This window comes from Sphaerodactylus townsendi, linkage group LG05, assembly GCF_021028975.2.
Source record: "Sphaerodactylus townsendi isolate TG3544 linkage group LG05, MPM_Stown_v2.3, whole genome shotgun sequence".
Classification (NCBI taxonomy): domain Eukaryota; kingdom Metazoa; phylum Chordata; class Lepidosauria; order Squamata; family Sphaerodactylidae; genus Sphaerodactylus; species Sphaerodactylus townsendi.
In genome coordinates, this window is record NC_059429.1 from 59650023 (window position 1) to 59671915 (window position 21893).

A 21893-nucleotide genomic window follows, 5' to 3' on the forward strand; every position below is an offset into this window, starting at 1 on the left:
ATGTCAGGCTGACTGGGTAGTAGTTGTTTGGGTCCTCTTTTTCCCTCTTTTTGAAGATAGAGACAACATTATCTCTCCTCCAGTCCATTGGGACTTCTCCTGTTCTCCAGGAGTTCTCAAAGATTATAGCAAGCGGTTTTGAGATGAATTCTGTCAGTTCTTTTAATACCCTGGGATGTAATTCATCAGGTCCTGGAGGTCTGAATTAATTTAAAGTGTTCAGGTACTCCTGTACTAGCTCTTTATTTATTCTGTGCTGAATATCCCCTATTGTATTTGTCTTGTCAGGATTAAGCTTCTGTTAGCTTGCATCCAATACAAAACTATCTCAAGGGATCAAGTCAGGATTTCTGTCACCTCTTTTGGACCAGTTGGAAGCACAAGATGGTGCTGAGTGTCATCCACATATTGATGACAGTGCAGCACAGCTCTCCAGAGGACCTTACCCAGTGGTTTCATGTTGATTTTAAAGAGCATAGAGACATAATGTATATGCCAGATTTGGAAGAAACACACATTTTTTCAACATTCCAGTTTACAGTCAAAGTAAGACTATTTGTGTGTTATTGATAACATTTTTGAGGTAAATGAAAATGCAGCATATGTGAATTGTCTTCATCTGACCTTAAAATTCTCATGTAAAAGCAGTGATGTGCATTTTTGATATTTAGGTATGGTTGTGTATGTTAATAAGGGACATGTGATGGTTCAGTTACATAAAAAAATCAACAAACCCTATTTTATTGTGATGATATACTGGCCATTGTACAGTTGTTACACAGGAATTTACCTTACAGTGCTTTCTTATACATAAAATGCAATGTTTCCTCTCTGCCCAGATTATCACGTTGAATCCAGTTCTTTGATTTCTCTACTGGTGACTTGAGGCTATACCTTGGTCAGAGAAGTCTCAGAATGCAAAAAAAAAATCCTGTTGGTAGAATATAGAACAGCTCAGTCTTTTGGTGATACCCTTGTTCACACTTGTTATCAGGAGTCAGAAGCAATTTATGTGACCTTTTGGTCATTTCAGATAGCAATAACTGTGCTAATAGCTCATAGGCCCTACAACTAACAACCATTAGACAGAATGGTACAGAATTTAAACAGGTAAAGGTAAACAGATAAAGCATCAGGTATTACTGACCCAAGGGGAGATGTCATACCATGAAGTTTACTAGGTGGTTTACAATTGCCTTCCCCCGTCATCTACACTTTACACCCAGCAAGCTGGTTACTTATTTATTGGGACTGAGGCATTTTTTAAATTGTAACATGGCAAGACCATTAGTTCTTTATAATAAGAGTCACAGAACATTGTAGAAAACTAAATAACAAAACCGCAGAAGAACTACTTGTGCCATATGTTGTGAAAAAGAACCAAAGTTCCAGCAGCTTTCTTATTGTTGAAAAGATAAAGAAACAGAGGAACATTTTCTATTATATTAACCATGTTCTATTCTATTATATTAACCATGTTCTTAAATACTTTATATTTTCTATTAACCATGTTCTTATATACTTAACAAAGGGGTATATAGTCTTTTGGGTATATGCTTTAGATACTTCAAAGGTGTACACTTTAGATACTTTATAATCAAATGGTTTAAATGACCAACTTGATTTATTTCATTTTATTTAAATGAGTGTTGATCTTTGTAAGGCTCTGTATGTGTTTGGGATGAATTTGTGAGAGTCAATTCCTGATTTACTGTTCGGACCTTTAATTTCTTTAGAGGGAGAGTGGAACTGAATATTCACAGTAATGCACTTTCTCGTAATCATGTGGAGCTTTCACTTTTGTATTTATAGTACTTTTGATGTGATTTTAACAGTATAGTTGTTTAAGTTTAAAAGTTTGGTCTTCTGGTGTATTTTGAATTATTTTTAGAAGAGTTTTGTTGAAGCTTATCTTTTTGCTTTTGATTATTTCAGGTGGTCTTGTTATAAGAGTTTTTCAATACATGGGTGGGTAATAATGAGACGGAAAAAAGAGATGAACATGCTTTGAATCTGAAGAAGGCTGTGTATTGAAAAAATTTGCTAGCAGAGGTCATTCTATGCCATTACTGTTCCAATTCTTCTATGTTTGATCTTACTTCAGAGGTTTATTGTTATCATTATGCCTATAGTCTTTGATATATGTTTTCATGTCTATACATAGATTTAATAGTGAGATAGAAAAAAATCTCTAAATTTTAAGAGACTGGGGGAACTACCCCTTCTCTCATGGAGGCATTAACTACCACTCAGACCTAGTCAGCTAACCCACCTCCCTCAGATTTAAGTCCCCAGAAAGGACAAGGTAGTAGGTCTCCAACTTCAAAGGACTTTGCCCACATCATCAGGGTGAATAAACTGAACAAGTCAGTACGTGGCACCATCTGACCCTGACACTTCTAATATTCCAAGCTGGAAAAGATGCAAGAGATTTTATCTGCAAAGTGTTGAGCAAAGCAGTCAAAGTGGGTCACCCAGCAGTACACTTCCCCCTCAGACCAGATCCCAACTTGCTTCGGACCACCTGTAACAGTTCCATTGACCTGTACTGGGCAGATGCAATAGTGGCAGAAAAATATTGTTTACTGCTATTACTACCATGCAGTATGCTTTAACATGACCTTTTCTCATGCCTTATTGGAGTTGTCCCAAATCACCTTCCACTGTGTCTCAAGCCATCTCACTTGTCTTTTCATTGGCTGTCAGCCCTCAGTAAACTATGGGGTTTCTTGTGTTCCAGCACTTGATACAAGACACCTAGGAATGAGTGAGTCTACTGCCTAGGACATTTCTTCATTTCAGTGGTCAACCACGGTTTTGACTGAAGCACCAGATATATCAACAGAGCCACCAGAAAGCTGTTTGGATCCATCTGCTCCATAGATGGATTTTTGAATAGATTTTCTATCCTTGCATAGTATGCCAGGATCTCTTAGTATCCCTTTAAACCTAGGCAAACAGTAATAAGTCCATGACAAAAGAACCATCACCAATTCCTCCATCCTCAGACTGCATTAATTCCACTTAGAACAAAATACCAGATCAAGAGTGTAATCATCTGCACAATGTGTAGTAACAATTATTACTTGATTCAGGCCCATGGTTGTCATGGAGGCCATGAAATCCCAAGCCAGCTTTTGCATGAATGTTGAGGTTCCCGATGAGAACCACCCTATGGGTTCTTAACATCACCCGCAAGACCACTTCTGTGAATGCAGGCAAGGAGACTGTTATGCAGTGGCATGGGCAGAATCCCAATTCTGTTTCTCAATTCCAATTCAAAGAACAGAGCATCAAAACTGAAAGTGTCCTGGATGGAGCACTGAGCTAGGGATAGAGTCCTTATAAACTATGTCAACACTCCAACTCACTCTATCAGACCTATGATGAAATATCACTGAGTATCCCAGAGAATATAGTTGGGAAAGGCAACTCTCCTAACTGAGCCTCAGTAATACATGCCAGGTTAGCCCTCTTATGAATGAGACATTATCACAGCAGGCCAGCCGTAGTATGGTAATGTAACAAAGCTCACCTGGATTTGGCACCAGTTAATTCACACAGTAAGAGCTCAAAAGTATTAGAGAAAAAAATACTTATAGATAGTAAAATAAAGTGTACAGTTCAGTTATGACAGAATGCACCAAAAATAACAAAGTTAACTTTCTAACTACTTACTGAAATCCTAACACAGCATAGTTGGTTCTTAAGGCATAATTTTTCCCAAGCTTAACCAGTGGTGTATACAAGGTATGACAGCTATGGCATGTGCCCATGACGCCATCCCTGCTTGTCTGCCTGCTTGTGATACTGCCCCTGCTCAACTCCATGCTCAGCTGCCCCCAATGCCACGGCCAGCCCTGCCCCTCTTCCTCCCCAGGGCTGTGGCTCCAGCACCCACTGGTGCAGGTGCTGGAGATGGAGATGGGAGAGGGCAGGCATGTGCACAGAAGACCAGGTCGGCTCCCCCCTTCACTCTCCTGCTTGCTCCCCTGCCAGCCAGCTGTGCACACAGCAGAGAACACACTCACAGCGAGCAGGGGCCCAGCCCCTTGAACAGAGAGAGGCTTTGTAGGCTGCTGGTTTGCAGGGAAGACAAATGGGTTCTGTGCCATGCAAGGACTGCCTCCCTCACTGCTGTGCATTAAGCGGGTACTAAAGCACAAGGACATTCTCCCTCCACCTCCCATGGCAGCTGTTTACAACCCTGTCCAGCACATGGGGCATCAGACTATACTGTGGCAGGCATGACTTTCTGCCAGTTCCCCTAACCCAACTCAGAGCCCAGCTTGCCCATTAGCTTCTGGATCTCGGGGGTGGGGGATAGGATTGCATTTTGCCAGTCAGTCAAGCAAGGGCTGTGGTTGGCGGAGCTCTCAGCCTGCCTCTCTCCTCTTTTTTTCTTTCTGGAGAGGTTGGAGGGCCCAGTGGCAAGGAACACCCACTGTCTGCCCCACTGCCACACCTGGTTCTAAGCAGAAGAAGGAAAGTGTCCACCAAAGCTCTATGGATAGGCCCACCAGTCTTCAGCTGCCAGACTCTCTTCCTTTGCTCCCCAATGGGCAGGCACTATGTTCCGTAGAGACCACCTCCAAACTTAATACAAGTGTCTTTCTGCAGCAAGGAGGGGGAAGGGCAAAAGGGATGAGAGACTATTCTTCTTATTAGATACATTTATGGAGAAAGCTGGCCCTACCCACTGACACCTCCCCCCCACCACACACAAATCATAGGGAATTAGTGAACTTTCTCCCTTCCAACTGAGATTCTCAGCTGAAATTCATAATCCAATTAAGCCTGTTCGGGAACATGACCTTGAGAGAGACTGATATGGGGGAGTGAATTCTGCACCTACAAGAGGTACACAACCAGTTGAGACTAAAAAAAATCCTCCAAGGTGGATACTCTCTTGACAGACTTGAGGAAATTTGCTTAAGACTAAATTGCAAGTTTTGAAACAGGGAAAGAAATATTTGCCAAGGACCGTTGAATTTCGATAAAAACCTCTTGATTCTTTTTCTATCACCTCTTTTGGTGCATATGTCTGTGCTACATTTTTTGACTTAACTATGCTTTCTGTGATTTTATGTTTATTTTCTGGATTTTGGCAGCAGCACAATAAAATGATTCATTTTAAATTATTCAAATAAAATAGAGTGATTACTGATAGAGCAGTAGAATTCTTCCCTTCTCAAAATACTTTTGTTATTCACTTTGCACAATACTATTTAAGGCCCTTTCTGCACGGGCCATTTACAGCGCCCTAGGGACGGCAAAAACGCTGTCCCTAAGGAGCTGTTCGCATGGAGGGCGTGGCTGCGATGCAGCCGCACCACCCTTGCTCCCCCCCAGCGGCGCGAAGCCGCTGTTTCCAAACCTCGCTCCCCGAGTGAGGTTTTCTGGAAACAGCTGTTTCCAGCGGCTGCCGTGCGAACGTCAGCGGCTGGAAGGCGCCATCCCCCCCTTCCCGATCGACATACTTTCCCTGCGACCTTCTGGCGCATTGCCCAGGCTTGGGGACATGCCCCCCTGCCCTGCGACTCCAGAGCTGTTACGCAGGGCAGGGGGGCGTGTCCTCTGGCCTGGGCGAGGCGCCGGAAGGTCACAGGGAAGGTACGTCGATCAGATGATGGTGCAGTGCTGCGCCCTCTTCCCTGCCCCTACCAGGACCGTTTGTGTGAACGGTCCCGGGGGGGGGGCGTCGGCATTGTATATGCCAACGCAACCCCAGTGTGGCCATGCAGAAATGGCCTGAGACTGAGATTGACTGCATGGTGGTTACCTGCTTCCATCTTGGGTGGGGTAGATATTAGAGTAAGTTAATATATGTCTGCCTTGGCCTGGATGACCTAGGCTAAACTGATCTCATCAGATGTCAGAAGCTAAACAAGGTTGTCCTGGTTAGTATTTGGACAGGAAACCACCAAGGGAGTCCAGAGTTTCTATGCAGAGGCAGGCAATGGCAAACCACCTCTGAACTTCTCTTGTCTTGAAAATCCTACATGGTCACTATAAGTCAGCTGCAACTTGATGGCACTTTCCTCCATGACCTATCTATGTCTATCTGGTATAACAAGCTACAATAAATAATATAAAACATTTAGTTCTGAGAAGGAATAGAAAATTAAAAGAATATTTCATGGCAAATAGAATGGCATTAATAGATACGTTGTATTCAAAATTATGAAGTAAGGGAGAACAGGGCATTGAATTTTAAAAAACAGGTCTATATGCATTATAGTTCACTTCATAAGAACATAAGAAGAACCCGACTGGATCAATCTAGTGGTCTGTCTTGTTCAGCATCACATCTCACAATGAAGCCACCCAGTTCCTCTGGAGGTCAAACAACAGGGCACAGAGGCTAAGGATTCAGAGGGTTAATGCCTTTGAATGTGGAGGCATTAAAAGAGCCAGTGTGGTGTAGTGGTTTAGAACTGTGAATTCGAATGTGGAGAACTGGGTTCAGTTCCCTACTTCTCCACATGAAGCCTATAGGTTGACTTTGGGCCAGTCACAGTTCTCTCAGAACTCTCAGAGTCACATTGAGGCAGGCAATGGCAAACTACCACCAAAGGTTTCTTTTCAAGGAAATCTTATGGAATCACCATAAGTCAGCTGTGACTTTGCACTTTCCACCACCAGAGTAGCTTTATAAGGGGCCTAGTTATCAATGCCCAAACACCTAGCAGCAATTACATAGTTCAGTTGAAGAACACATAATTAACAATTTTGATCCTCACTGATTTACAGCACAACCTGCCTGAGGAACACAAGAGTTTTAATCTGCTGACAGTAAGTTTGTTTGGCTGCACTGGCCAGTGCACCAATTCAATGTAAGATGATTATTAATATGTTAGGAATCTAGACTTCCTGGCCTCAAAACCTTTCACCTTTACCAGGCTCCCCTGCCCCCAACAGGGGCTCCTGGCTTTCTGCTGTCCTGCCCTGACCCTGAAGAAGGCATGTTGACTACTGGCCTCAGAATTGGGAAAGAGAAAGGGTTCCACTACTGTGGTCCCTCTTCTGGCTCTCTTGGTCTTTCTTCCCTGTCAGAGATCAGTCTCTTTCTTCCTCCCTGGCCAGGTAACCAAGACTTTCCTGGTCCCACCCCTATCCAGCTCATTCCCAATCCCAACTTCCCATGCTCCCCCTTTGGCATTCACAAAATGATGAGTGTTCCTGCCCTTTCCCCCTTGCAGTCATTTCCCTTTACCCTGAGCCTGACCTTGAGATGCCAGGGCATTATTTGCCCATCCATCATAGCTTCCTCCCTGTCCTGGTTTGATCCCATTTCTGGTTCTTACCCCCATCTGTCATCACCAAACAAGTTGGACTCTTCACCCCCTGCATGACAGCTGCTAATGGGCAGGTGGGTCCTTTGCCTCTGTGGCTTTTGCCACTTGTTGGACTGTCTGGCTCCTCCTCCTTTCAGGCTATGAAATGTCTGTTGTCAAGAGGCCCAGCCATTGTCTCCTTCCAGCCCTCCAGGAATGAGTGAATGAGGATGGTGGGCACCTGTGGCTCTCCTGGCCCCTTGCTGGGTCAAGTGAGAGTGGGGGAGGGCTACTGACAGCCTTGGACCAGAAGACTGAGAACAAATTGCCTTTTCATAATCCTGTCTATGACATAACATGTAGCTATAGCACAAAGCCCCAGGTCCATCTTACAGCTCTTTGACCATTTGATAGATAACTGAGGACATTGTGCACCTATTTTTAGCAATGATAGTTATTGGTTCTAAATCATGGCTCAATAAGTAGTACAATATAAACGCTTCTTTCTAAATTGCATTACTTGCAATGTCTTATTTTTACTATATAAATGTCTATTTTGGTCAACAACATTAATTCTCTTAAATGCAAACTATGTTGTTTGACCTTGGAAAAGCAAGCCAAGTTACTCGTTTGCTGATGCTGGTCTCAAAAGCATAATACAAATCAATGCATGTTCCATCATCTGCCACTAAAACATTATAATCATTTAACACTGGCAAACATCAGGCAATTCTTTCAGTGCCTTGAATGCCACACATAGTTGTCTTGGGAAAAAAATAGTCTCCCAAATATACTAAAGCTTATTTAATTGACAGGGAGCCAGGCAGAAAATATCAGTTAAATGGCATACGATCTTAAAGTTAAAGCAGAGCCAGCAAGAGCCAGGCTTTTAATCCACCATTGGGAATGACCTTGATCTACAACTAACATGGATCCCTTTAGTCCCAAACATGCAAAAAAGAAACCTCTCTCTATATAACAAACCACCATGAGCTGGGGAAAACCTAAAATTATCTAAATATTTAATTCTCACATATGCCCCCTGCCTGCAGATACTTAAATCTGGGGATAGGGGGTACACTTTTCCAACAGTTTTTTCTGCTGACTTGGGAGACCCCTGCGTCTGCAGAAAAATCTGAAAAGAAAATAAGGGGATTTTAAATCCCAATTTATTAAAAAAAAGTTGTCTGTGTAAACAATGCTGTTCAGCTGCTGCTGCCCACCCTGAGCAGAGCCAGGCCAATCAACAATAGAGTGGGGCAGAGACAGAGGAGGCCTTGCTACGCTTACCCAGAGCACCAGATATGCTGGCAGCAGAACAGGGCCGTGAGGAGGTCAGGAGTAGCAATGGTGGGGGCTGCAGTGAGATCATATTCTCTCCAGAAGCCCCCATTTGTTAGTTATTATGAAATTGTAGCTGTGACTCAATTGTAGTTTATTGCCACACTTTGAATAAATCAATTACATACATATATACATTAGCCTTTATTGGCATAATCAGAAAGCAAAATAAATAATAATAGCAAAAAAAAACACCAAAAGGACCACAGCAGACACATACTATTAGATAGTTTCAGCTATCTCCATAATAAAATTGGCAACCTTTTCACAAAAACCAGGGTCAGAATTATTCAGCAATAAAGATAACCTAATCAGATCTGGCAGCCCAGATTGGAAAAGAGGATATAAATTGATATATTAGGATCTGTTTTTAACAAATCTGGTGCGGTGCAGAAGTTGGTGGGCCACGGTTATAAATCAATTACAATGAAAATACAATGGCTGAAGGAATAATTCTTCTGTGCTGTTCAATGAGATGGCACACTGTCTGTCAACCCAGCATCAAAAATCCTATGACAATAGTGTGTGAATATCCTCTTGATGTGAGCAAACTGCCCGAGAAGTACATTTTCATGGCTGTTGCTCATAGAATCTATGTCTATAAATGCGAAATACCACTGACTGACTCATCAACAGAACTCAAAAACCACCGAAGCCACACACATGAAATTTGGCACACCTGTTCCTTATGTACTCCCGGTGCTCACTAAGAAAGGATTTCCCAAAATATTCACTTTCACTCGATTTATTACCTATTTACTGTTTAAACTGCTCATCTCTGGCCATCTGCGCGAACATTCTAAGGGCAAACCAACCGCTCAGTCCACAGACATGCTGCACGAACATTCTAAGGGTGACAATTCAACACCACCAGCTTCATGTCCTTCACCAACTGCACTCTACCACCGCCCTCCACAACGCATGTGAACCTATTTGAAAACAAACCCATCAGTCCACAGACAGGCTGTGAGGAAATATGCTGCATGTCACCTGAAAGTTCACAAACAGGCTGCAAAAAAGTATGTTGAATGTCACCCCGAAGTTAACAGAAAGGCTGTGATGAAGTATGCGTAGCAAAGCACGGGTGCCCTGCTAGTGTGTTATATAGGGCTATTCAGAAGGGAGCTAAGACTAATTGTGCAGCTCTGATGTCCCTTGAACAATACTGGAAGTATTTGTTTTGTTTGATGGCACTGCTTATACAAATAAATGCTGCTAGTACAAGTATTTTGTCATCTGTGTTGTATGAGGATCACTCAGAACAACATATTTCTTGAATGGATTTATTTTACAATTCCAATCTTGCTTATATATGCACCCCTCCTTTTTCCAAATCCTTTGCAGAGAAAATAAAGTATACATTTCATGTACTGACAGGGATCAGTTATTATTGGTAGCTGAACTATGGCAAGATGCTTGCAGAAACAGAACTGTATGTACATGTGTGTGTGTGTGTTGCATGCTTGGTGGGAAGTACACAAGCATACCAAAGACTGTATTGTCGAAGGCTTTCACGGCTGGATTCAACTGGTTCTGGTGGGTTTTTCGGGCTGTGTGGCCGTGGTCTGTGTGGCCCGGAAAACCCACCAGATACCAAAGACTGCTTGATGATAACCCATGTAAAACTATTCAGGACACAGAAATGAACACTAAATGGAATTGGGGAAATTTAGGTCTCTAAGGCTCATTCCGCACACGCAAAATAATGCACTTTCAAGCTGCTTTCACAACTGTTTTTGCCATTCCGCACAGCTTCAAAGAGCCCTGAAAGCAGCTTGAAAGTGCATTATTCTGCGTGTGCGGAATGAGCCTATGTCTAATTGCCCCTACCCAACCTTTTTATCTACAAACAATAATACCCTGTCATTTATATGATTCCTTAAGGTTTAAAGTGGTTCATGCATAGTGGAGGGGGAAAGTGGCATCAAGTCATGGCTGACTTAAGGCTTTTTAAGGTATGGTTTTCAAGGTAAGAGATGAACAGAGGTGGTTTGCCATAGCTTGCCTCTATGTAGCAATCCTGGACTTCCTTGCTGGTCCAAGTACTAACCAGAGCTGACATTGTTTAACCTCCAAGACCTGATGAGAGCAGACTTACCGTTGGCCATGCAGCTCATGCTTCACACATATTACCTGGGAGGCAAGCAAGCATTATTGTCCCCATATATCAATTTTCTAATCCTTGAGACTTCTGATCATTCCTAATAATTTCCACTAAATAATATGTCTACTTCTGCTTTTTTCCCCTGGGCCCCAGATACTTCCCTCATTCATCCTTACTTCAGTTCTATTCCTTGGCTCAACCTGCTGAATTATCCAATCATGGAGTGCCATAGATTGCAATATTAGTGCCTCTTCTTGCAAATTTTTTTCTGGCAGAATGGGGCTTGATACAGAGATGGAGAACATTTACTCCATCTCCAACTCTCTCATTTTTATATATTTATTTTTCACTATTAACAGAATGAAAAACAAAAAGCAATAAGAACAATAGAGAGGAAGATGGGCCTCTTGAATACTGTTCTAGGCACTAAGAGAAGCAGCATGGTTATACAAATAATATTCTGTAATATCATAAGCAAATTAACATGTTTTACAATTCTTTTCAAGCAAGCAAATTCTAATGAACAGTATTATTGGGGAAAAGATATATGGTTACTTTCATTAGTTTCTAAAACATTTCTTACAAAATATGTCTCATACCATCAAACTATATTCATTCATTTTTCCTTTTTAAACTTTCAAAGCAGTTTTCAATATACTAAAATATAAGCAATTATTAGCAATTATACATATAATTTCAACCATATTTTTATTTTTCATTGTTAATTGGTTTTGAGAAGTACATTTTCCATTTATCTTGACATTCTTGGCCTCCTATTCACACAATTCATTAGCTTTGCCACTGTTGCGTATTCCCTTGATTTATTTTCCCAGTTCTCTAAGTTGGGGCATTCTTCTGCCTTCCATTTTGTTGCAATATAACTCTGGCCGCTGTCCTCAGGAATTGAAACAATTCCTCTAAAATGTTCAGGATGTTCTATGGTAGCATACCTGGTGGCATTGTATCCATAGCAAATTACCATAGTATCCATAGCAAATGTCATTTAAAAAATAATTTTGAATTTCTGCGTGTATGTCTTTCTAAATTTGTTTCACTTTTTTGCATGACCACCACATATGATAAAAGGAGCCATCTGCTTCTGTACATTTCCAGCATTTTCCTTCATAATTCTTATCAATCTTTTAAATGTCGTTTGGGGTGGTGTACCAACAATAAAACTTGTTATACCATTTTTTAAAATTAAAGTTTGACAAGATGTAAATTGTATGCCTTTTGTCCAGTTCCCCATTGTCAAATGATATTTTTTCCTCAACTTTTTGCATCCATTTGATCATGCATGTTTTCACTGGATCAATTTGTGTGTCAAACTGGAATAGAATTTATATATTACTTCTAGTAAATGTTATTTTGCTGCATGATCACCTTTTCAACTTTTCAGTTCTTTTATTATTCCTCTTGTTAATTTCTCTTCTTAATATTGAGACTAACTGAAAATATAAAAGCCATTGTATTTTTTTACCTTCAGCTTTTATTTTTTTGCCAGAATTTAATCTCTTCTTGGCTATCCATCATATCTTTGTATGTTATAATATCATTATTTTTCATCACATTCTCATCAAAATGTGCTTCTATAGGTAACATTGAGGTATTGGAGGACTAGTTCTCTTTTATGTTGTCCAATTCTCTCTTTCTTGAGAGCTGACCTTGAAAAGGCACTACCAGGCTTCTAGTTATACAGAAAGCAGTGTCAGTTTTGGACAGAACATGTGAAAACTGTGACTAAGCGATATTTTTCCACCTATTCCTTATTACTTTAGTTGACTGTCATGTGATACACCTTGAAAGGAACAGTTGGAATCTGAGTTCTCACCACAGAACATCATACAATGCAGTTAGCAGGCCAGTAGTAAACAGTACCAGAAGTAAGGAAGAAGGGTGAGAGCTTTACTGCTGAAGGCTGTGATCCTGCCTTCCTCTTTCTGCAAAGGCATGGATCTCATGAAGTCAATCTGCCTACAAAAATTTATTGATAAAATAAGGTTCCACAGAATGCTCTGGTGGATGTTGAGAATTTGGTCAGTGATGCAACTGAGGTTTTACTGGAGGTCTGAAATTCAAGGTTCGTTAAATAGGGTTGCTCCTAAGCACTTTCCACTCTCTTAAAAAAGATCCCAACTTTTTGGTTTACCACTGAATATGCAGATGGATATAGGCAATGCTTTGCTGCTAATTTTGTTAGATCACTCTGCAGCACTTGATACTCTGTAAAGTCTTTATGCATTGCCTGGAGCTCCAGATGGACATTAGAATAATCTTGAAGTTGTTCCAATCTTTCAGCTATCATGGAATGCAAAGTAGTGAGGGGAGATGTGGAACTGAATTCCCAGGAGTTGACATGTGGGATGTTTCCACAACTCTGTCCTCTTCCCTATGCTGTGCAGCCACTTGGTAGGATTATACAGAGTCTGAGTTTGGATATCACTATACAGATGAAACCCATTTGAATATATCTCTAAGGTCCTTGATGCAGCCATCTTGTTTATAGAGTTTTGTCTGGAGGTCAAGTGGCTAAAGCAGAACAAGCGAAAGCTGAATCTAGACAAGGAGAGCATGCTGGTTGGAAAGGCTAAGAATATTTTCCTTCAAATATACCTAGCTTGAAAATTGTGTCCCGTCTTGGAAACAGACAATCTAGATATGTTGATACATGCTATTAAAATCTCAAGGGTAGATTATTGTCACACACTCTATATGGGTTGTCTGCCTAAGTATCTGAAACTTTGTTTCCCAGGTAGTACTGATAGTAGTTGCCTGGTTGTTGAGGGAATCCAATATATTTGGCCAGGCAACTGAAATCTTTATATATCTACATTGGCTGCCAGTTAGTTTCAGAGTTCAACTTGAAGTGTTTATTTTAATCTTCAAAGGTCTTAATGAACTGGGGTTGACTTACTGGCACTGGCTCTCTGACTATGAGCCCTTACAGAGTTCTACACTCATCAAAACAGGGCTGCTTAAAGTCCTGACATTTATTTATTTGTCTGATTTATGAGATGGTATCAGGGCATCGTACAACAGAAAACCTCATAAATACAGTAAAATAAAATTCATACATTTCAGCGATACAGCACCATAAAACCATTTAAGAGAAGTGGGATTAAAAAAATCATATCTACAAAAGAAAGTAAGGACAGGGAAAAGGAAAAGAAAAACAGAATGGGGAGGTTAAACAGATGGAATATTGTTGCTGTCCTCAACTATAAGCCTGGTGGAATAGCTCTTGAAGATCCTGTGGCACTGTACCAGTTCCACATGGTTCTGATCTTGTTTGACAGAGCATTTCACCAGACTGAAAAAGCCCTAGGCCTAGTCAAGGACAGCTGGACCACTTTTGGCCCAAGGATCACCAATAAGCTGTTTTCTTGACTGTAAAGCTCTCCGGAAAGTATAACTGGAGAGGTGGTCCCACAGATACAAAGGTCCCAGACTGCTAAGGAAGCAAGGTCAGGATGGTCTCAGCAAAAACTCAGGCTCCTTCAGTGGCAGAGCCAGTCTGGTGGAATGGGCTGCCTAGAAAAATGAGGTAAGTTTTTCTCTCTCACTCACTCACTCACTCACTCACTCACTCACTCACTCACTCACTCACTCACTCACTCACTCACTCACTCACTCACTCACTCACTCACTCACTCACTCACTCACTCACTCACTCACTCACTCACTCACTCATACTGCCCAACAGTGTTTCTCAAAGAATTCTGGAACATAAACAAGTAAGAAATGAGGGAGATAATGAGTGTGGGAAAGCCTGGTACTGCAGAGTTTATACAGTTAAATTTTGATTTAAAATAATGGCTTAATGAAACAAAGTTATGTTCACCCATCAAGAGTAATTCATAGACCCATTCTTTATATACAGTTTATTCCACTAGAGATTGTAATTTTATACATAGTATAAAGGGGATTTGGATAGCACACACATACTTACTTTACCATACTGTTTAAGAACCAATTCTTTTTACATAAGTATTAAAGTACCCTATCATTAAAACAACATCCAGAGATCTCTTTTTTAAAAAACCCTACATATAAATGGATGTTTATTATATGCACAGTGCAATTTTTTTTCATATTTTAAACACAAATTGTGAATCTATACCACACAAACACTGTGATTTAAAACTAGTTTAAAATTAAGATGTCCCATGTGTTACTAGTCAGATTGGATTAAGCCCTGCATGATTAAGCCCTATAGCACTGTTAAATTCCAGACAAAGATGACAGAAGCTCATCCTTGGTTGCAAAACAGACCCCTCACAATCAAAATTTTACCAGGCATTCTATTTGCCTCTCATATATTCGTTGTTATGTGAAAAGGGAATGAAACAACAGGAATATTATTTTAGTTTACTGATCATGAATGTTATTTGAACATGACATTGCTACATTGGCTGGAATTTTATCCCAGTCTGGTGTGGAGAGCAGGGCGAGAGAAATAATTCCTCAGTGCTTCAGCCAAGAGGCATGGTATCCCTCTTCCTCACATTAAAATAGATTTAAAAATACTATGTTATAAACCATCTTCAAAGTGTACAAAAATGGCCATGGAAACAAAACATTAATAATGTAAACAAATCAGCACACAATTTCTTCATTTTCCCTTTATAGCAATGTGCGTGTGTGTGGGGAGGGGAGGGGTAGCTGATATCCATTCACAGGGATGTCTTCTTGGAAAGATCCGTAATATCCCCAACATAATTAAAGGCTGCGTCTGTGGAGATTTCTATGCTTGTTCTTTAGTTCATCTATCTCCTTTGGAGTTCATGAATGCTTTGAGTTCAATAAATAGTACAAAAATAATCCTTTATTTAAAAATCTTGAGATGCACTGTCTTAGGTCCCATACAGTGATTTGTAAGAGCACTGAATATTTTTTTTAAAACCCTCTCAACAAATGGAAACCACATGGTAACTACTATTTTTGGATCCAGCTCCTTCTTTGTCTCCAGCTCCAAAGATTTCCATTCTTCCAGTTAAGGAAAGCAAACTGCTCTCTCTACCTCTCCTTTGTCTGAGCACACTTTCCTTAGCTCAGATTAACAGGGTTCAAAAGGTTCAATTTACTGTGTAAACCTTTCTTCCTGTGTTTGGAGGCTGAACATTCCTACTGTTCCATTTTATTGAATGTTATGGCAGGTTCATTCATCATGCTAATTTGTACTCCACTTTAGAGCCAACATTACATTTCAGAAATGTAAAGTTTTGATGTGAAATGAGTCTCAGCAAGTTAGTCAGAACCGTGTCTGGTAAAGGTACAAAAAAGTCTGCCTGTTGTTCCCAGATCAGTGTTCATTAGCGGTATTTTCCTTCAAGGCCATTAGCATTCTGCATCTACAGTATGTACTGTGACTGCAGCCTGTAAGTGATGACTGTGATGAAGCGTGGGATGGTGCAACCTGTAGTGGTGAAACTTGTGACTCAAGAGTGCAGCAGTCTGTGGGGGGGTATCCAGGTCTAAATCTTCATCATGATTTCCCACATCTACACCAGCTGATAATGGGTCATTATTACAGGGAGGGTTTTCACTGTCTTCTTGAGGACTCATAGTGCTGTACCCTGCAAGGTAAAGCCACAGGTCAGAAACAACAACTTTGTAGCAAAAAACAAAGGAAACAAAACTCTCAGATGTTTCAGTGCTAAAAGATGCATATAATTTTGGTTCCCTTAATTCAACATCTCTGTGCAATTGATCATTATCTCTTTAAAGGGTGGCAGTGAAACATCTGGTCCAAACAAAAATGTTCTGCTCACATCATGGATGGATTTTAAAAAGTGAATCTGTAATACTCTTACACTAACTTAACTGAGGCCAACAGACAACACTAACGAAAGATGTCTGAAACAAAAGGAGCAACCCCTAAGCAGGTCTGTTCAGAAGTATGTTCTGTTTAATTTAACGTGGCTTACTTCCAGTAAAGCATTCTTAGGATTGCAGCCACAGCCTCCTGACAAGCCAAATCTCCAGAGAAATAGTTCAGAACTTCATAAATTGACACAAAAGTTACAGACATTGACAATGGTCAAAATAAAAGCAAAGCAAATACCATTCCACTATGTTTAATATTTAATGGTCCAATTCCTAGTAAAGTACAGAATGATCAAGGTTTACAGCAAAATATTAGTTTGGTCCTACATATTTTTTTAAAAAACTCTTTTTAAATTTTAGTTTTAGTAGTTTAAATATATATTTAGTTTTAATATACAGATAAATATATTCTGGTGAGCATACTTTATTATGATTTGGATAGTAAGCACAAAAATAGAAACTATTTTTTTTTAAACTACTGCAAGTGTTCTGCGTATTTACTATGCATGTATAATAACTGGATATTCTCTTTTAAATAATAACCATCAGGAAGAATCAAATGGTATCTTTCAGTCCAGGTGGCTGACATCTGCCATTATTTTTAATGTTGCAGTGGATGCACTTTGGTATCAAAGCAAAAACACTGTCATAGAATTGCAGCCTAGTAAGTGTGCCACACAGCATGAGAGACTAGGGTTGCAAGCATACTTATTTGGGACTAACTCCTACTGCAAAAAAGTCCCACAGAACATGTATAAAAATAAGATATACATGATTCCTGCAGCTTGAATAGCCGATTTCAGATTTCTGACAAAAAGGTGACTTAATGATGTAGGCCACTGCCTTCAAAACTTCACGCCTAGGCATAGGAGAGTTCCTCCAGGCTCAATTTAAACTGGGATCAACAATTACCAGTAAAAGAGAAGAATGTTAGGTGAACATTTGTATTTCTCCCCAATAAATCTAAATTATCTCATAACTGCTAGATCCAGATAGGGCTTGCTGCCCCCCTCCTGCAGTATTTGAAGCTCAACCAGGTTTTCTACTACCTATCCCAGCTACACAAAACTCATAGAGAGATCTCATTCTGTATATTTTTCACAGTAATGGAGGGGAAAGAGCATATACATGTATGTGGGAATGAGAGCTGGCACAGCAGAAATAGCTACATAGAAGCAGTGGACAGGAGTTGAAGTCTCTGTATACATAGACCAAGGAACTGATGAATGAGGAGCAAATGATGGCATGTCTCATCACAAATCCCTTGCCTTCTGGACAGGCAAAATGCCCAGTACAGCTCTCTCCCCTCTTTGTGATTTGTGGGAAGGTTTTGTGATCTTTGTGATCTTGGGGAAGGTTTCTTACATCATTGGAGATGACCGAACCACACACCTTTTCTGCACAGAAGAAACAAAGAAGTGGGGAGTTTGCCTCACACTGATACAAGAGACTTCCATTTCTATCTTACAAAGCATTTGTAGCATGCAGAAGGCTTTTGGGGGAAAGAATCACAGTGAACGAAAATAATGGCAGGCTAACTGATCCAAGACAGAATTAACAAACCATTGGTGAGGAGAAAGTGGGAGGGGTGGAATGAAGGAGAAAGGTCAACCTAGCTTAGCTTTCCTCCTCGTTTCTTTTGATGTTCAGTGATGGTGACTGAGGGTGCCATTCCTCGGAAAGAACAACTGACTGATAGGCAATAGAAGGGGATAAGGCTGTGCAGTGGTTCCCTTGTTCCCCCTTGACTGTCACTGTTCCTCCCTTCTTCATGTGCAGACCCTTGGTAATCTGCACTCCTCAAAGTGCTCTAGGATCACAAATTTAGTTTCTATTGCATCAGAAAATCTATTGACATTCTGGACCCATAAGCAAGGCTCATATGACTGCTTGTGATGGCAATAGTTACCGACAGTGCTTCCTTTTGGCAAAGTTAGTTTCACTTTGAACCTCATAACATGCAGGTTATGATAATCTGAAGGGGTGAAATGATAAGCAGAGCGCTGCAATGGATTGAAGGAAAAAAGAGTCTCCATAACCACCATCAGGAATATCAGTCTTCACTAGCCTGACTACAGTTAAAACCTTCATGTACTGTAAACGCAGATAAAACAGTAAGATTTGCTCAAAGGGAATTTTACAAGATTTTTTTTTTGCAAATCTACAAAAATAGTCTCATACACTCAACATTCTCCATTCCTCAAAGACAGCTTTATATGTATCAAAATGTGTAAAGAATTGCATGGCACTGTCAACCTATGCCAGTCCATGGGATGCCAATTCATTACATGTTTTCACATGAGCCTTATTCACCCTTATCAGGCTGTTTCCCAAGCCACTTTTTCCTCCTCTTTCCTTTTGAATAATTTAAAAAGTCATATTTTCCTACATATCTGGTAAAGTCTTCCAAAGGAGGAGTGATCTTTACTTTGTTCGGAAGAAGACTGTTTTTCCTACTTTCATTATCATTACAGGGAACAAACTAGGGGTGGCAGGGATGGGACGAAAGCCCCCTCCCATTTCAAGGTGTCCCTCAAAAGAAGAGTTCTTATTTGATTCAGTCAGAAAGTTGGGTATTCATTCAAGCTTCTCACCAAAGGCGGAAATAACCAATAAAATATTTCCTGCAGGGCACAGCGGGACATTTAGGAACAGCTGAACCAACTGAATAAGACCTGGGCTGAGTATTTGACCCTGCTCCCTTGGAGGTACCTTAATGCCTAGATTGGGCTACAGCCTGAAGCCACTGACACTTAGTGTATAGCTTGCAGCCTGTGGCCCTGTGTCATCCATGCCAGAGGAACCAACTCCAGTCTAAGGTGTCCTTAAGGCTCACCACCTGTTTAAGTCTGACTGGAAGACAAAGATGGATAACCCCATTGTTACAGAAGAATGAGTTTATGAGCAATGGTCAAAGTTCTTCCTTTCTTTTTTGGGATAAGGATCTGAATATTACTAAATCTCTGTCATTTTACCTTTTAGTAATTCAGCATAAAATAAAAATTAATCTTTTATAATTAGGATGGGCACAAAGGAGAAAAGGGAGGTTTTAAAACAGTGTAATTAGACTTATGGCTATGGCCCATAAAATGGTTGGTTGGTTGGTGGGTAGGTGGGTAGGTGGGTTGGTGGGTTGGTGGGTAGGTGGGTAGGTAGGTAGGAAGGAAGGAAGGAAGGAAGGAAACATGACTTTCAGCTGTTGTGAATTTATGTTTATGTATGTATTGTTTATATGCAGTAGCATAGCAATAACAGGGCAAGGTGGGGTGCCCTGCCCTGGGCACATGCCACTGGGGTCACACCCCTCCCCCTTCTCTCCTAGCTCTGTCCTGCCCCACCAGCCAGGCCCCGGCAGCCGGAGCAGGTTGTTTTTTCAGCTGGCTATCGGCTGAAATAAAGTAAGTGGGCAGGGGGTGGGGCTTCACAGGGGAGGCACCCCCAGCCCCTCTCCCTTCCCCCCTCGCCTGCCCCGCCCCAGCAGCCAGGCCCCAGCAGTCGGAGTAGGCTGTTTTATTACCTAAAGGTCATAAAAATAGCAGAGTTGTTTTTCAGTTGTTCCAATGAAAAAATGAAATGTCACTTTATAAACTGGAAGAATGCATGAAACATATCTAGGTAGAGAATACTACTATGTTTCTCTTTCATATTCAAAACCTGGCAATGTTCTACATCCTTTTATTAGACTACTTGGCAACTTGTCCCCTGGCATGATTTTTCACATTTTGTCCCTTAGCTGCTAATGCTAGAAAGGTCTTACTAACTATCACTATCAATAGCATATTGCTGCCAACATGCAGGGTGATATCAGTGATTCTTTACTTTTCTTTTAGGTAGATGCTTATTTTTGCTTCAAGCCTGGCACTTTAGTGACAAATGAAAAATGTCATACAGTATAGTCTTCTTCCATAAATACCATCTCAGAATTTACACAGAAAATTAATTTTCTCTTCTAGTCCAGTATTCTTTCTGAAGAATAGGCTATCTAGATGGACAGAAACTGATGTGGGGCGTATACAAGTAAGTAAGTCCTCTCATATGACAAAATACAGCAATGCAAGAAGACTGAAACACATGAGTGCCTGCCTGTTCCAATCCACTCTCAATGTGCTGACAGCTTTCTGGGTGAGGATTTACCATATAGAAACTTTTAAGAGCTCCAAGGAATAAAAAACAAATACAATCCACTCCTATCCCTGTATTTAGCAACATAACAGATCCATATTTAGTAGCAGAATTGACATGAAGATACAGCTGACATCCCTGGCAGAAATCCTGGCCAAGCTTTATATTAAGCTTCTTTAGTGGACTCATCAGTTTGGTACAGGTTTGAAGACCCAGAACGTACACTTATACTGTCATAAAGTGATTATACGGTAAAAAGTAAAAACAATTAACAGCATAAATGTCAAAAAATGATAGGAATGATATGTGGAATCAATTGAACCACAACGCACAACAATAAGTAAGAAGGCATTTAGCATTTTGAAGCCCAATTGCGCCTGTTCAACTGAAAAGGAAAAGTTGGTCCTTAGTATTTGTTACTGGCAATTGAATTCTATTTTACAAAAATACAAGTAGAACACTGAATAACACAGCCCTTACAAACAGTGCCAGCATAAAGAGAACAGATTCTAGAGCTTGCTTTCTCCTCTGAGAATTTGAAAGACAAAGGGAACAAAACAGAATGTAAACATGGTCATGCTAGGAATACTGAAAAGTTGTGTAGCATTACCGGCACCATTTATGTTTAAGATAGTGAGTAGAAAAAAGTCAAACTAGAGGATTCATGTTGCAAGATCACTCTATAAAAAGAGCTTCAGTGTTGGATAATGTCTTGCACAGGGAAGGAAAGTGCCAGCATTGTTTTAAGTATAAATCAACAATGAATGGAGTTGGGACTGCTTTCTTTGATTATTTATCGGTCAAGTTGCCAAGCAGCACAAATAAAATGACCATGCAATGCAGGTGTCAGCAGCTTCCAAGGTCTTACCATGATCACTTTCTGTTCCTGACCGCCCCCAGTAACGCCGTCTGCGTTCAGGACTGTGTGCATGCCGCTCAATCACTGCTGCTATAAACCGCGTATTGCTGACTGTAAATGAATGAAAAAGTAAGGAAAACACTTATCTTGATCACATGTTCAGTAAACAGTAACATCAGCAAAAGCTCTTACCAAATATCTTGTTATAGAATTTTTACTACATTCCATTACTGGTCAGACTTCCAAATGGCAGAATAAAAACTTGTTGCTAAGTTAGAGACCCTAGTCAGTGGTGGCGAACCTTTGGCACTCCAGATGTTATGGACTACAATTCCCATCAGCCCTTGCCAGCAGCGCCAACTGG

General features: G+C 40.6%; 1 protein-coding gene across 2 annotated transcripts in view; it reads right to left on the reverse strand.

Annotated features, from left to right (window-relative positions):
* Positions 1 to 14588: 14588 nt before the first annotated feature.
* Positions 14589 to 21893, reverse strand: part of CACHD1 (cache domain containing 1) — a 152300-nt gene continuing 144995 nt past the window's right edge. For both annotated transcript variants that reach the window (XM_048496091.1, XM_048496090.1), the window contains exons 26-27: positions 21539 to 21640; positions 14589 to 16298 (exon numbers count right to left, since the gene is read on the reverse strand). In XM_048496091.1, the coding sequence (XP_048352048.1) occupies positions 16060 to 16298; positions 21539 to 21640 (341 nt within the window). In that variant the 3' untranslated portion in view covers positions 14589 to 16059. The remainder of the gene's footprint in view (positions 16299 to 21538; positions 21641 to 21893) is intronic.